The sequence below is a fragment of the Drosophila bipectinata genome, unplaced genomic scaffold (assembly GCF_030179905.1).
Source record: "Drosophila bipectinata strain 14024-0381.07 unplaced genomic scaffold, DbipHiC1v2 scaffold_70, whole genome shotgun sequence".
Lineage (NCBI taxonomy): Eukaryota > Metazoa > Arthropoda > Insecta > Diptera > Drosophilidae > Drosophila > Drosophila bipectinata.
In genome coordinates this window covers 14,821-29,943 of record NW_027222995.1, presented here as the reverse complement: position 1 = coordinate 29,943, position 15,123 = coordinate 14,821, and the positions used below count along the sequence as shown (strand labels likewise).

The following is a 15,123-nucleotide window of genomic DNA, read 5'->3' as shown; positions in this document are numbered from 1 at the left end:
AAAATTACAAAAAGATTAAATAAATTATTTAGAGTACATCTAAGCTTAATTTTTTTGTGAATTTTACAGTTGGTAAAAAAATTAGTGCCACCGCTTGGCCGATCACGGGAATGCCTTATAACACTCGCAAATAGGACAGTTGTTGAAGTGATGTGTAACGAGCGTTTTATTCTAAAAGACAATTGTTCTTAACCTGATACATAATTACTTATCCTACATACCGCAGTTTCTCTTCCCCTTTCGGTGATGGCGCAAATCGATGTGTTTATCCGCCAAATATTGTGTTCCTTTTTACCCGATTTTAGTGCGACCAAATAACCTAAACTAAATACTAGACTTCATAAAAATACTGACTTCATAAAAATCCTGACTATCGATAGCCTAATCCGTTCCGCGACATCCCCACCCCCGTGAAGCAGCCGCATTCACCACGTCCAGGACAGCTAGCTTCGAAGCGGGACGCATAGTCTTGGCTCGATCGGTAGTCCGCACCGCTGCTGGATGAGGTACTCCATCCTTCCCGGTGAACACCTCTTCCACGACGCCTCGTTTCCATTCCCTTCGTGGTATGGCTGGATCGCAGATGAATACCAGGTCTCCTCGACGGATGGGCTCGACGCGCTTGCACCATTTCTCTCTGCGCTTCCAGAAGCGATCGCGCATCATCCTTGCTATGCGCCACTGCTTCCTAGTAGCGGATCTCACGGGCTCCTGTCCATCATCCTTGGGGAGATCTGGGATATCCGATGCTCCTTTCAGCAAATCGTTAGGCGTCAGTGGAGCCTCCTGGTCCACCGTCCACCGGTAGATGAGTGAGCGGACGAGAGTTTACGATGCTCTCCGCCTCAATCAGCAGGTTCTGCAGTACATGCTCCTTGGGCGCGAGCTCCTTCATTGTGTGCGCCAGCACCTTCTTCACGCACTGCACCATCCTCTCCCAGGCACCGCCTTCAGCTGGGTTCGCCGGGCAGTTGAAGATCCATTCGACTCCCTTAGACGACAGCTCGCCTTGGATCTGTACAATCTCGAACACTTCGCTGAACCTCTTGGCCTCGCGGTCGGCTCCAACGAAGTTCTTTCCATTGTCGCTCCTTATCCTCACCACTGGTCCACAGCGGCTCATGAAGTTCCTCATGGCGATTATGAGTCGGTGGACAAATCGTGAGCCATCTCCAAGTGGATAGCCCTCGTGGTCAGGCACGTAAACAGTGCCACCCACCTCTTCTCTGTGCGACGTCCAATTGTCACAAGGAGCGGCCCGAAGTAGTCCAGGCCAGTAGACTTAAATGGCCATCCGTTAGCCTCTTGCCGATCCGCAGGCAGGGGGCCCATCTCGGGCTGTGTGGGTCGTGCCTTCCGCAGCTTGCAAACGTTGCATTTGCTCACCACCCTCCGTAGCAGTCTCCGCAAGTTCGTTATCCAGAACTTGCTCCGAATCGATCCGATCGTCGCCTCCGTGTTTTGGTGGCACATCTTTTCGTGGTGTTGCTGCACGATCATCTCTGCCAGCGCATCCTCGTGAGACAGTACGATCGGCCGACGTGCGTTGTATGGCACACACGTCGCGTCGTCGATCTTTCCACTGGCTCTCAATACTCCGTCCTCGTCAAGGTATGGGGACAGTCCGTGCAGTCGGCTGTCCTTGGCGACGTTTCCTTGGCTGTCCTCAGCAAACGCTTCTCGCTGCGACTGCCGTATCAATGCGCGCTCTGCTTCAGCGCACTCGATCGCGGTCAATCCGTAGACCTCTTCATCGCGACGTATACCACGGCATCGTCGAACAAATCTGAGCGCCCACGCAGTCGTCCTCACCGATTATAGCTGGAGAACCTCTGCAGGGATATAAAGTTTACCGTGACCAAGGCAAACTTACATTTCATTTCCTCGTCGTCGGTCGTCGGAGGAATCCAGTCCTCGCTCGATCTCGGCCAGCTCTCCTCTGGTCCTCGTAAAAACGGCGGTCCGTTTAGCCATCGCGAACCGATGCTCAGGTCCACGGCCTTGCGCAGCCTTGTCTCGTCATCCGCCACATTTTCGGCGGACGGGAGTGATCTCCACTGGGACGCCTCTGTCGATTCCAAAATCTCCGCCACCCGGTTTCCGACGAACTGTTTGTATCTCCGGTGGGTGTTGCTTATCCAGTGCAACACAGTCTTGGAGTCCGTCCATAGCGCACAGTTGCTGATCGCCACACCGTGCTCCTGCTTGACGGTGTCCATCAATCTCGTGCCCAATACCGCTGCTTGGAGTTCCAGACGCGGGATCGACATGGTTCTCATCGGGGCGTATTTCGTTTTGGAGCTTATGAAGTGCGCCTGCACGTCTCCGTTCTCGTACGTGGCCCGCCAGTAGGCCGCTGCTGCAAACGCCGATTGACTGGAGTCCACGAAGATGTGCAACTGTAGCGTCCGCACTTGTCCGCCGCCAAAGTAGTGGCGCGGGCATCAATTCATCCGGTAGCGGCTCGTCCCAGTTGACTCCTCTCCGCCAAATCTCCCTCAGCAGCAGTTTGGCAGTCACCATGCAGCAGCTCAGGAACCCAATCAAACGTAGACATCACCAGGCTTAGGAACTCCCTCTTGGTAGGGACTCGTTCCCCCGTCATCACGTTCCTCGGGACTCGATGGTACTTGACGCCGAACTTGAACTCATCGGTAGCCGGCTGCCAGTACATCCCAAGCACCTTCTCCTCAGCTTCGGTCCATCCGACGCTGGCGATGGGCTCAAGTGGGTTCAGCGCTCTGACCACACTTGCCGAACTGGAGGTAAATCGGCACAAATCAAAACCTGCTTCAGCGTGAATTTCTCTCACCCGTGTCGAGATGGCGATAGCTTCGTCCTCGCTGGCGAAACTGTCGACGTAGTCATCCACGTAGTGGTATTCGTTGATGGCCAGGGCTGCTCGCGGGTCCGTGCTGCTATACCGCAAGGCATTCACGGTCTTCACGTAGTCCGCCGAACATGGTGAGCAGGCCGCTCCGAACGTCATCACTGCCATCTCGTATACGTCCGGCTCTCGCTGGTCGTCTCCGTCTCTCCACAAAAACCTCTGGGCGCATCTGTCCTTCGGCTGCACAGTACCTGATGAAACATCTCCTTGATGTCTGCACAAACTCCAACCGCTCCTTCCCGAAAATGGAAGAGCACTGCTGGCAGGGGTTTGTAGCGCTGTGGGCCTTTCAGTAGCGCTGAATTCAAGGACACACCGTCCACCTTGGCAGCCGCATCGAAAACCAGCCGGATTTTCCCAGGCTTGTTCGGGTTTTCCACTCCGAAGTGCGGCAGGTACCACACTTTGCCCTCCTGAAACCTCTGGACTTCCTGGGCCTCCAGTCGTCGTGCGTATCCCTTCTTGAAATAATCGTCCATTATCCGGATGTAAGCTGACGCAAAGTCCACATCGCGCTTCATTTTACGCTCTATGTTGACGAGCCTCCTGAGGGCCATGCTGTAGCTCTCCGGCAATCTCACTTCGTCGTCCTTCCATAGCAGCCCGGTCTCGTATCTCTGGCCTACACGTTTGGTCGTCTTCTCCAGGGTGCTCAGGGCCCGTGCGTCGCCGCTATTTCCGACTGACGGCTCCAGGTCCACTCTGCCAGCTGCGGCTGGCTGCACCGGCTTCGCTCCGAAATTCTCGGTCTCGAAGTAGTCGCTGACCATCTTCTCCAGAAGATCATCCTGGGGCACGGCTAGGAGGCACGAATTCAGAAGCGGCGAGCTCGGCTTTCCGTTCACCGGTCCATATACCACCCATCCAAGTGCGGTGTCTGCTGCAAACGGCCCTCCAGATCCATAACTTTTGGTCCTGAAGGGTACTCCTAAGTGCGCATGATCCAGTCCAATTAGGATCCTCGGCGTCGCATTGTTGTACGGCATCACAGGCAGACGTGTGTTCGCCTTCACTGCTTGTACATCCTCCTGACGCAGGCTTTGCATCGGAAGGTTCAGATTGGCCACTCCGTACACATTTTTCAGCCCATGGCGCTTTGGTTTGCCCGCTGCGCTGATCTGCAGGCTGACCACCTTCGTGTGCTCTTTGGCGGATTTTCCACCAAACCATTGCACGTCGATGAGTGTGACAGACGATCCTTCATCCAGCAGTGCGTACGTGTCGACCTTCGTATTCTCGCCGTACAGCGTCACGGGTAAAATCCTGAACAGCAGGTGGCATCCAATTGAGTCGATGTTGAGGTTTCGGTGCGGCAACTCCTGGCGATCGTACGCCGATCGCCCTTCATCCCGCTCACGTCGCGCGTCTACAACTGCGGCCGACGTAGGATGGTTCCCTTCGCTGGAATCCACTGACCGTGGCACTCCTCTCCGATTGTTGCCGTCTCTGTACGGCTGTCGGTCCTGATCCCTCCTGTGGCCCCCATCTGCGACTGGCGGCCATTTGGATCGTTCAAATACTTCGTGGAGCAGGTGGTGATGCCTCATCTGGCATCCGAGGACGTTGCATCCGCGGCTCTTCCTGCAGAAACGGGACATGTGTCCGGGCTCCAGGCACGAGAAGCACAGTCGTTGCTTCCTCGCGGACTCGATCCGTGTCGTTGTAGAGGCGCTGATGAAGTCCTTGCAGTCCCTGACCTGGTGCTGTCCCTCGCATATAGGGCAGCATCTGGGGCGGTCGACATATCGATCCTCCTCGCGAACACTATTCGCGTGCAGAATCCTTCGCTTCGGTTGTTCCCTGGCTCCGGCGTCCGTGACAGTGCACACCAGTTTGGCGAATTCATGGAGCCACTCGCTCAGGTGCGCCACCGTCGGATACGGCTGTATCGTGGCCGCGTGCCTTGCCCAATCCAACCTCTTGCTTAGCGGCAACTTGGCTATCAGCTCCTCCATTAGGGTTGGATTGGCTAGGTGCTGGCTGGCGGTCGCGGTCGACTGCAGGAACGCTGACAGGTTTCTAACCTTCGTCGCGAACGGCACGATCCTCGCGATGTTGGCCTCCTGAATCGGCTGCACTTCGCGCACGCTCTCCAATTGGCTGCGGATCAGTTGCTCCGGGCGTCCATACCGGAATCGTAGCTGCTCCATAACAGCTTGTACGTTGCTGGGGTGGAATATTGGAATCCACACAGGAATATTGGCCATTCCTCTGGCTGACCCTCGAAATAGGGAAGATTAGGTAGTCTGCGTGGCGTCCATCCTTGTATGCTTGTCGTCGGCGCTCCATATGATATGGGCGATGGCGCAGGTACCTCTGGGTGAACATAACCTAGCACCGGCTGTGCTGCGGCGGTCACACAAGATGGCGGAGAATAGCGCAGTATTGTTGTTGTTGACACAGGTTGTCCGTTTGCCCAATGGCCGCCAAGCGTCGGCGCCAAATTCGCACTCCATTGTGGCGGCAAATTTGTACTCACTTGTGCCGGCAACTGCAGCGATGGCGTCACTCCGAGATCCGTTTGCAGATTGTCCCTCATCTGCCTGGGCAGGTTTTCGCTCAAACTCTGCCGTGGCGCTGCTCCATGATGTGGCAGCGTTCCACTCGAACATGGCGGGGTATTCGCTGCACCGCTCACTCCAACGCCGCGTGCCCCGATTCCAACGGGATCTCTGGCGGCCTCTGCTTGTCCTCCACTTGCTCTTGCCTTCGCCAGCTCCGACTCCAGACGTGCGATCCTTTCCATTAAGGCCGCCACTACAGTTGTGGGATCCGTTATCTGCCGCTGTTACTTGCCGCTTTCCTGGCGGCTGTTCCACTTTCCTTCGGAGTCTGTGGCCTCTGTCGATCACCAGCCACACTCGCAGAGCTGGTCGCGGTGCCAGTTGCTGTGGCCGTGATGGTCGCAGTTGCGGGAACGCCCGAGGCTTCCAGCCTGGGGCTCCGCCTGGGTGAGTGCTTCGTGGGCATCATCTTGCAGAGTGCGAATAAAAGAATTTGTCACCTCTTGGCCGATCACAGGAATGCCTTATAACACTCGCAAATAGGACAGTTGTTGAAGTGATGTGTAACGAGCGTTTTATTCTAAAAGACAATGGTTCTTAACCTGATACATAATTACTTATCCTACATACCGCAGTTTCTCTTCCCCTTTCTGTGATGGCGCAAATCGATGTGTTTATCCGCCAAATATTCTATTCCTGTTTACCCGATTTTAGTGCGACCAAATAACCTAAACTAAATACTAGACTTCATAAAAATACTGACTTCATAAAAATCCTGACTATCGATAGCCTAATCCGTTCCGCGACAATTAGGATAACATGTCAGGCTCTTTCCTATATCTATATCGATAATATTATTCGATAGAAACTTGGATAAAAATTACTTTTTTACTTTGCCACATACAATGATATTAGAAAACTTGTTTAGTGGAGAAAGTACATCGCTTAAGCAGTTATAGGGTATTTCTCCTTCCATCCAGTCCAATCCGTTAATGTTTTTTCGATGAATATTATGTTGTTGTAATGTATCATAATTCAAAGACTCCTTAATGTTGTATGGAGGTTTGAAGTGAAAGAAGTTTGGTATTACAGTTCCTCCAGGCATGAAGGCCAATTCCTTAACAAAAATTTGATTGTTATTTCCCACAACATATTGAAAATCTACTATAACGGACTTTGATCTATCAAATTTAGTCATTTTAGAATGAGTTTTAAATGTAAACTGACTTTGGTGTCTACATTTTAGGTCTTTATATACCATTCATTATACCATTCATATATACCATTCACTTTATATACCAAAAAATTTTTTACGTCGAAAGTTCGTTCAAAAAGGGTTGCATGATACTTGGCAAATGGATTTGGTTGAAATGATCCCATATTCAAATCAGAATAATGGATATAAATATTTACTAACGGTTATTGATACATTTTCAAAATATGCTTTTGCTAAGCCTGTTAAATCAAAATCGGCAATGGATGTTGCAACTGTTATGAAATCTATATTGAAAAATTCCAAATACATGCCAAAAAATATACATTCCGATCAAGGGGAAAAAGGGAAAGGGAAAAAAACCATTTGTAAAACGGTTAGGTTTTTTACATTTACAAATACATTTTTAATTTTTATTATTATTATTATTATTTATTTTTATTTTTTTAATTTATTTTTATTTAATATTTTTAAAAATACGTTCAATATTATTGACATTTTCCATTTGTATTTAATAAAGATCTTAATTTATAATGACCATATGCTAAAGTATTAATATTACAAACTAATACCCATCTTTTATCATCTCTAGGACTAAGACTTACTTTATTAACTACTTCAGTATATAACTTATGACCCCTACTTCTTATACATCTTTGTTCCCCATAGTACGTTTTCTTATGTCTAATACATTCAATATAATCTAAATGACACAGTTTTTTGATTACTGATTGCTTAACACCCTTAACATTCTTTGTATCTATATATTCGTCATTGTCTTCTACCAAAAATGAATATTTTTAGCTATTAGACACGCGAAAGAGGTCATAATTTTTCCAGGATTTTCATCTTTGAATAAGCCTAATTCTTTGTTGTTTGCTTGAACTATGTTGAAGCGGTTTCCTGACTTAGCTTTAGCTTTTAGACCCGCGAAAGAGGTCATAATTTTTCCAGCATTTTCATCTTTGAATAAGCCTAATTCTTTGTTGTTTGCTTGAACTATGTTGAAGCGGTTTCCTGACTCATAATTTGATGTGTCAAAACGGCTCGAATTTTTTTGTGTTATTTTGTATATATCCTCTTTACAGGAAACTATAAAAGAGTCTGTATCCATATGTATTATTTTGGCTGTGGGAAATTCTACTAGTAAAAAGTTATAATAGTAATCATACATTAGCCATTTTGACAAATCAAGAACTGTAAAACCAATATAAATAGGCTTATCGTACGTAATTGAAATCTTTGTAGTTTCAATTGCGGCTAAATTTTCTCCAAAAATTTCTACACTATGAAAATTATTTCTTGCAACAAGTTGTCAAAACCCCGGAGAGTTATGCGCAGATTCATACCGAGTTACTAGCGTTATTTCTCGACGCTTTTCTACATTTTCCATGGTTTTTCCGTATACTGCATTGTTCATCAATTTATAAAAAATTTTTTCAAATTCATTTTTTGCTGTTTTTCTATGTTTTGTATTTAAATCAGAGGTCGGCACGGCCCTATCTCGGGGGCATAGGAAATTTCTCTGCCCGAGCTCTGCCACACACACACAGTATAAATGTGTGAAACGTCATGCTCAAAGCCTACTTTCTGCTATACGTTACTAACACTAATGCGGTAAAATCATATCAATGTATTGGGGTGCCGACCTCTGATTTAAATCTATATAGGGCTTTAACCAGTATGATTGACTAAAAGATATTCTGAAAGATTCTGTGAATTTTCTTTAATTTTAATCCATGTGTTAGACATAGTTGAAGCTGTTTTAAATGAATAATATAAAACTCCTTGGAATTTAAATCTGCAATTAATGTGGGCTGTTTTCCTCCTGGTGGAACTTTATTTTCGGGACAAAATGGTGAACTATTATGTTTGTCATGAATTTCGTCAGGATATTCTAAATCTACTTCTAAAATATACCCTGTGTCTCCTGAGGAATCAGTATTTTGCACATCAAATGAATTAGATTCATTTTCGTTTAAATATTTAAAATTTGAAATTGGGAGTTTTTGGCTCATAGCCCAACCATATAAATTATTTGCGTCAATATATGAGAAAAATAATTTGTTGGTTTCGTTTTATCATAATTTCTCATGTACTCATTATTTGCCTTTGAAATTCTTTGAGTACATTGAGTCAGTCCTCCACATACACCTCTTTTTACAAAATTGTACATGTTAGGATCACTTATTAATTCTAGTTCTACTTTTGTATACTTCAGCATAGCATCCCATGAAATAGATGGGGCTGAAACATAATTAACCGTGTCTAATTTATATATTCTTGTACATATATTGCGGAAGTTTTCAAAAACATCTGATAAAATTAAAACGTCACTCTCCAAATACAGTTTCATGTAGTCTTTTAAAGTTCTACACTGAAAAGAACTCCAAATTTCTTTAGCGAAATTGTTTTCGCTAACACTACACTCTTCGTCGTTCAACGAATTATAAAAATATTCCCTAGGAGGAAGTTCGGTTTCATTGAATTTTTCAAAACTATCTAAATAATCATAGGGAAATACTCCCTTTCTTCTCATTTGCCTAAACTTCTCTCCACTAAATTTTGATTTTAATATTTTAAAATCTTTATCTTCCATGTTGGAAGCTAATTTTTCTAGACTTGAATTTAAAAACCTATTGGAATCTATGTACTTTATAGTATTTATATAATTTATATACTTTATATAATTAGTCTTTCCCTTTTCAAAAATAGTTTGATTTAGTGCAATATATAACTCATTAGTGGAGGGTATTGGTTTCAATTTACCCCCTAGGGCATTAATAAATAGGTGGATATCATATCTAGAAAAATTATGAAAAACTACAGGAAAATAAGCTCTTAACTTAAAACTATCTTTATAACTTTTATGGATAGGTCCTTGGTATTTACCCGTGAACTGGTTAAAATATTGTACGCGTTCATCCGTACTGATGGCCTCATCACACGCATAACAGTTCCCATGCTCCTTGGTAGTCCTCGTCGCAGATGTCGAAGTTGTATATAGGTTTTTTTTGACCCTTCCAGTATTTATTATATAAACCCATTGTCTCCTCTTCCAAAGTTTTTACAAACACCTTCATACAGTCATGCCCTGTAGTTTATAAAAAGGAATAAAAATAATATTATTATTAATTTTAAAACTTATAATATTATGATTTGAATTTATTTACCTTCATAGGTCCATAATTTATTCAGATGCGGATAGTACTTATGAGCCACATAAAACGAAACAGCACATGCTGTATGTTTCTGTACAGGCTTGGTGTAAGAGGCGTTTGGATCATTAGAGGCTGTGTGGTAATTTTCCAAAACAGCCTCAATATCTGCATAAATTACCACTGGTGGTGACAGTTTTTTAGAAAAATTCTCAAATTTGGTTTTTGTGTTCGGTTGGGGGTATAGTGCAGCCACTTGACCGCACTCCTTAATATTGTGGGTCTTGTTTGTGGTGCAATAAAATTGTAGGCAATTTCTACAAAAGTATCGTTCCGAATTTGAGTGATTTACTTGTGATTTACACAATGTTTTTATACTTGTTATGTATGCATAATGCAAACAATTTTCTTTAGGATTTTCTATACCCAATATATCAATATGGTTGCTTTTAACTTCTTTAGTCCTAATTGTAGGACCTTCTATGCGACCGTTATAAATTTCATATACATTTATGCTGTAATTTGAGTTATTTTTCTCAAACAGCTTTATTCCATCCTTTGTAATGGGAAACTCTATTCCCGAAAAGTTTAAACTTTTTTGATCATACTTTATAATGGGTTGGCTAATATCCAAAATTCCATAAAATGAAGTTCTGGGCAGTTTTTCGCGAGCTGATTTTTTTTGAGCTGATGTATCAAAATTCAATTGTATGTTTTTCATATACGCTTAGTAAGCCAAAATACACCACTTAAAGCAATAAATGTCATTATTTTTAACATTTATGAGTGCATTTCTTTTCCTTATACCATTAGGGGCTTCAATATAACCCGATCCAGGAAGATGCTCTAGCTTCAATATTTGAATTTCATACAATATAAAATGCTTAATAGCCCATCCTGAATCCCTTTCCTGGAATTCATCAGCTTTCGCAATTAGTTCTTCATTATCATTGTTTAAAATTTCTTCGATGTCGTTGTATGAACTAGCGTAAATGGCTTTATACGTCGTTGAAAAATGTTTAGTTTCTTCATGAAACTTATCAGCTTCTTCAATTGGTTTTATATACTTTCCATTACCTGATAGACACACTTTTATAGCACTTAACTCGCTTAGTGCATACTTTATAATGTTTTTAAGATGAGGTTTACATTCAGTATAAAAATCATTTAAATATATTTCGCGCTTTTCGAATACCTTATACTTTTTTGTATAAAAATTATCACTTTGTGTTATAGGAGAAATGTTAGCATTTTGCCACAAAAGTTTCCTTAATTCTGCTCTATGATTGTCAGAATGTAAATTAATTCTTTCCTCCTCACCAACTGGGCGGTCTAGTCGAGCCCTTTTTGATGTTGTTGGCTGTTCTTCAATATCCATGGGATGTCCATCTTGGGTTTCCTGGGGCTCAACAGCCTTCCGTTTTACAGCCGATGAGACGTTGAATAGACCATATTTTACAGTAGGTCCTTGGTTCCTGCTTCCTTGTATTTTTTGTCGTTGATTTTCATTCTGTTCTTTAGTCTCCGTTGTTCGCGAACGATAGAAAACTTTCGCAAAACCTTTGGCCTGAGATTTCTTTTTTAACTCCGAGAAGGCATTTCGCGGTCCTTCACATCGCTCATAATAGGTTATAAACTCATTCACACTAATAATTTTAGAGCACAAGTCACACGCAACTTTCGACTCCATTTTTAAGTTTTTGGGTTTTTGTTTTTTTTATGTTTTTGGAAAAGCGTAAAAATTGCTTTAACCGGCAAGGCAAGATTTATACTAAAAATTTGATTCTTAGCATAAACCTCAAAACCTATTAATCCTCGAAAACGGAAAACAGGTACTTTATGTTAAATGTATTGGTACATGTACATGAGTTAACGCATGAAAACCACCCCAATTTTTCACACATTTTTCCGGTTAATGAATCGGGAAAACCAATCAGAAGACTCGAAAGAAAAGATAACACTTAGAGCCTAGAGCCTACAGTAGGGAGTAAATAGGGAATCGGCTGATTTCTTGCGTCATATCCGTGTATACATGTTTTAGTTGGTGGGAACGTAAATGCACAATCCACTGAATCTTAGACAGGTATCTTAAAATTCAGGATCGCTACCTGTCTAAGATTAAGGATCGTGAAAAAAGAAAAGGCCGAGAAAAGTATCCGACTCATCGTCCACCAACAAAAGATTCGGGGGATGAAACTGATTCTCGTGAAAACCGCGAAAAGGCAAAGGAACGAGAGATGCGTTTGAAACGTTCCAGCAGCGAAGATACTAGCTTGAAAGCTGTGCAGCCGAGGTCCCTAACACCGCCATTGAACCAAATTCTGGAGAAAACCAAGTCCGCAGCCAATTCCGTGTCGAGTTCTAGTGAGGGGCGCCGCTCGACTACGGAAGACGATTCCGAGTCAAGTTCCGGTAATAGCGATAGACGCAAGAGCATCCAGCCGGAGCCGAAAATCAGATTTGATCGCAGCCGCAGCCGCAGCTCCACTCGCTCCAATAGCAGCACTAGCATTAATAAATCCCAACGACTAATGCTGCAGAAAGCCGTTTCCAATAGAAAGAATCTTCAATAGTTTCTACGCCTCCTGGAACAAAAGTCACAACAAAGGCTCTGATGCATCCGAGAAGTCACGAGATTCTCGCAGGCGTAGCCGCCTTCGGGATGAGCATGGCTATCGTAGTGCCCTCCGCAGCACCGTCATTCGTGTTGGCAGTCCCCGGCGCAGATCTCGCTCCAAGTCGATGGCATCCAATGACTCCAGTCCAGCAGCAGTCTCGACAACAAACACTGGTCCAATAGCAAAACCGAAAAGAGTTCCAGTTCCACTCGTAACTTTACGAATCCATGGAAGATGGAGCCGAAGACGTCGCTTAGCTACCACCGAGGAAGCCAACAATCAGGTGGAGATATATCGCTACAAGCACGAAATATCCGTGGGCAGTCACGATCCCAGGCCGATACCCAAGCCGGTGACTACGTTCCGTGCTGCAGGATTCAATGAGAAGCTCATCAAGGAGCTGGAGCAGCAGGATTTTGAGGAATCGCTTCCGGTGCAGGCACAGGGTTGGCCAATCCCGTTGCCATATCTTGTCCCGTAAGTCCTACGGCCGCAAAGCTACTGGCCCGATAGTTGTCATCCTGGTTGCCACTCGTGAGGCCGCCGTCCAGGTCCAGAAGTAGGTAGAGACCTACACTCCGCCCCGCACCTTGCAAAGCCTCTGCTTGTGTGGCATGGGCCCGCGCCAAAAGCAACTCAGCTCGTTCGGTTCCAGCTGCGAATTGGTAATTGCCACCCCCGGCCGTCTACTGGACATCCTGACCGAGTCTGACTCCGATACGGACTGGAGCGTTGCACCTTCATGGTAGTGGACGGTTCCGATCGGATGTTGGATATGGAATCGTACTGAATCGTATATTCCGCCAGTTATCAAGAAGGGCGAAGATGATAATCGCCTCCACCTTGTGGTCCCGTGGACAGGAGCGTATGGCCCGGAGATTCCTAGGGGATTATACTCTGGTTCGTGTGGGTTATACTGGCAATGCCAGCTACAAGCTTAAAACTCGCCAGCTTAAAACTGTCGAAATTTTGAAAGAGGAGGAGAAGCTGGATCAACTTAAGAAGGAGCTGACGGATATTTACGATGGCGGCAAGAAACCGGGCAAGGTGGTGGTCTATGCGGAACGCAAAAAATTTTTCGACGAGCTGGTGGCCTTCACCCAGGACTATTTGCCGTGCGAAGGCGTCCACGGCGGACGTACTCAAGTGGAGCGCGACGGCATTATCCAGGAATTCCGTGAAGTTCCTACAACATCATCGTGGCCACGGATCACGCGGTATGTAGATTCCCGGCATCCGCTATGTGATCAACTACGACTTTCCCAGCTCCATTGACGGCTATGTCCAGCGATTGGCTCGTACAGGCTTTTCCCTATCCGACGCCTGCGAGGTGATTACCTTTTTCACCAACGAGAACGAGAAAAACTCCCAGACTCTGGTCAAGATACTGGAGGAGTCCAACCAATTCGTCGATCCCCGCCTCAAGGAATGGGCCAGATTCAATCGATTCAACCCGCTAGATCCGCCCGGGAAAAGGGGCAGCAGCGGTCGCAAGAGAGGTGGACGCGGCTCCAAGGCCAGGAGGAATAGGGTTCGCCAGCGTCACAGACACAAACGCTAATCTTGTTCGGTAATCCGGAAAGCTCATCTCTAAGCTCATTCAACTCAAACTTAAATATATGGATGCCATCTCTAAAAAATAATCCCTTTTTCAGAAATACTTTGCCTTAATAATATTCTAAAAAAAAAAAACATCTATTTCAACCAAAACTTTCTCAAATCCGCGCTATTCGCAGTCGCTAGCTTTTATCGATATCACCAAAAACTCATCTCTAACGAAGTAACCCCGAAGGATCCCATCTCTAATAAATAAAACTATAAAAACAACTTTATAACACTCTGGTCACACTGGCCATCTGCAACGGACGCTTTGACCGACTTAAAAAAGGAAAAAAAAGGGAAAAAAAGCGTAGCAGGAATGCTACCAAAAGGAAAGGAGCGGCCTCCCGCCCCTGGAAGGACGACTCCATCGTCAACAATGGAAACAAGACAAAATAGCAGCAAACAACAACCAAAATTGATAGCTCAAACGCGCGCGCCAAAAAGCGACGCCACGACAAACCGTTTAACGGGAAAAAAAGGAGAAGAAGAAAAGAAAATGGATGCTTTAAATAAAAATGATGATAATAATGGGGTAAGTGAAACCAAAAAAGATTCACTCGTATATACAAAACAACATGTGGGCCCATACTTGGTATGTTTCGACAGAAAAAGCGAAACTTCCAAACGTAAAGCGATCAACCAATTTCACTTGGCGGATACGCTAAAAAAGTTGAAGGTCAATGGAGTAGAGGAAATCAAAAGAGTTGGATATGGTCGGTGCCAAATCCGGTTTACCTCAGCAGCCATGGCTAACTCCATGCTAGAAAAAGAGAAAAGCTTTGAAGAAAATGGATACTCTGTAAAGATTTTCCAACATTTCCTTTGCAAAACGGGAATAATATTTAGAATACCCACAAATTTTACTGAAAAGGAAATTGCAGAGAACATAACTTCTGAAATCCCAATACAAAATATTTCCAGAATCTTCAAGAAAGATCCCAAAGACAAAGGACAACTCATCCCAACAAATAGAGTTAAAATTGCATTCATTGGCCAACAAATCCCAAAGGAAATTACATTTATGTTCTCAAAGGTTGAAGTCCAACCTTATATTTACTTTATACAGTGTTATAGATGCTTTAGATTCGGGCATACAAGCCTCCATTGTAAAGGTCAGGAGATATGTTGCCAGTGTGGA

The 15,123-nt window shown here is 44.7% G+C and overlaps 4 protein-coding genes across 4 annotated transcripts; 1 reads left to right on the top strand and 3 right to left on the bottom strand.

Moving 5' to 3' along the window:
- Window positions 1-381: 381 nt before the first annotated feature.
- LOC138927721 (uncharacterized) lies at window positions 382-1,135 on the bottom strand. The gene is made up of 2 exons (XM_070282865.1): window positions 796-1,135; window positions 382-734 (listed from the first exon to the last, which is right to left on the bottom strand). Exons 1-2 carry the CDS (start codon window positions 1,133-1,135, stop codon window positions 382-384), a joined length of 693 nt encoding a protein of 230 aa, XP_070138966.1.
- A 5-nt stretch (window positions 1,136-1,140) lies between these two features.
- On the bottom strand, window positions 1,141-2,989 carry LOC138927720 (uncharacterized). The gene is made up of 3 exons (XM_070282864.1): window positions 2,521-2,989; window positions 1,854-2,413; window positions 1,141-1,746 (listed from the first exon to the last, which is right to left on the bottom strand). The coding sequence occupies exons 1-3, from the start codon at window positions 2,987-2,989 to the stop codon at window positions 1,141-1,143; spliced, it is 1,635 nt and encodes a 544-aa protein (XP_070138965.1).
- LOC138927719 (uncharacterized) lies at window positions 2,556-5,636 on the bottom strand. The gene is made up of 3 exons (XM_070282863.1): window positions 5,111-5,636; window positions 2,813-5,045; window positions 2,556-2,759 (listed from the first exon to the last, which is right to left on the bottom strand). The coding sequence occupies exons 1-2, from the start codon at window positions 5,634-5,636 to the stop codon at window positions 2,989-2,991; spliced, it is 2,583 nt and encodes an 860-aa protein (XP_070138964.1). The 3' UTR covers window positions 2,556-2,759; window positions 2,813-2,988.
- A 6,366-nt stretch (window positions 5,637-12,002) lies between these two features.
- LOC138927718 (putative ATP-dependent RNA helicase CG14443) lies at window positions 12,003-13,944 on the top strand. Its single transcript, XM_070282862.1, has 6 exons — window positions 12,003-12,177; window positions 12,323-12,829; window positions 12,897-12,942; window positions 13,039-13,114; window positions 13,191-13,600; window positions 13,650-13,944. The coding sequence occupies exons 1-6, from the start codon at window positions 12,003-12,005 to the stop codon at window positions 13,942-13,944; spliced, it is 1,509 nt and encodes a 502-aa protein (XP_070138963.1).
- The last annotated feature ends 1,179 nt before the right edge of the window (window positions 13,945-15,123 follow it).

What these genes read in the sequence shown, in the direction of transcription:
- LOC138927721 (XM_070282865.1), bottom strand. Translation starts at nt 1,135, where the DNA reads ATGAGGAACTTCATGAGCCGCTGTGGACCAGTGGTGAGGATAAGGAGC. An exon ending in CACTCATCTACCGGTGGACG is followed by an intron (nt 735 to 795) that starts GTGGACCAGGAG and finishes CGGATATCCCAG; the next exon opens with ATCTCCCCAAGGATGATGGA.
- LOC138927720 (XM_070282864.1), bottom strand. Translation starts at nt 2,989, where the DNA reads ATGACGTTCGGAGCGGCCTGCTCACCATGTTCGGCGGACTACGTGAAG. An exon ending in GGTTCCTGAGCTGCTGCATG is followed by an intron (nt 2,414 to 2,520) that starts GTGACTGCCAAA and finishes GCGGCGGACAAG; the next exon opens with TGCGGACGCTACAGTTGCAC. An exon ending in GTAAGTTTGCCTTGGTCACG is followed by an intron (nt 1,747 to 1,853) that starts GTAAACTTTATA and finishes CGCGATGAAGAG; the next exon opens with GTCTACGGATTGACCGCGAT.
- LOC138927719 (XM_070282863.1), bottom strand. Translation starts at nt 5,636, where the DNA reads ATGGAAAGGATCGCACGTCTGGAGTCGGAGCTGGCGAAGGCAAGAGCA. An exon ending in TAATCTTCCCTATTTCGAGG is followed by an intron (nt 5,046 to 5,110) that starts GTCAGCCAGAGG and finishes GCAACGTACAAG; the next exon opens with CTGTTATGGAGCAGCTACGA.
- LOC138927718 (XM_070282862.1), top strand. Translation starts at nt 12,003, where the DNA reads ATGCGTTTGAAACGTTCCAGCAGCGAAGATACTAGCTTGAAAGCTGTG. An exon ending in CGATTCCGAGTCAAGTTCCG is followed by an intron (nt 12,178 to 12,322) that starts GTAATAGCGATA and finishes CGTTTCCAATAG; the next exon opens with AAAGAATCTTCAATAGTTTC. An exon ending in GCTTCCGGTGCAGGCACAGG is followed by an intron (nt 12,830 to 12,896) that starts GTTGGCCAATCC and finishes CTGGCCCGATAG; the next exon opens with TTGTCATCCTGGTTGCCACT.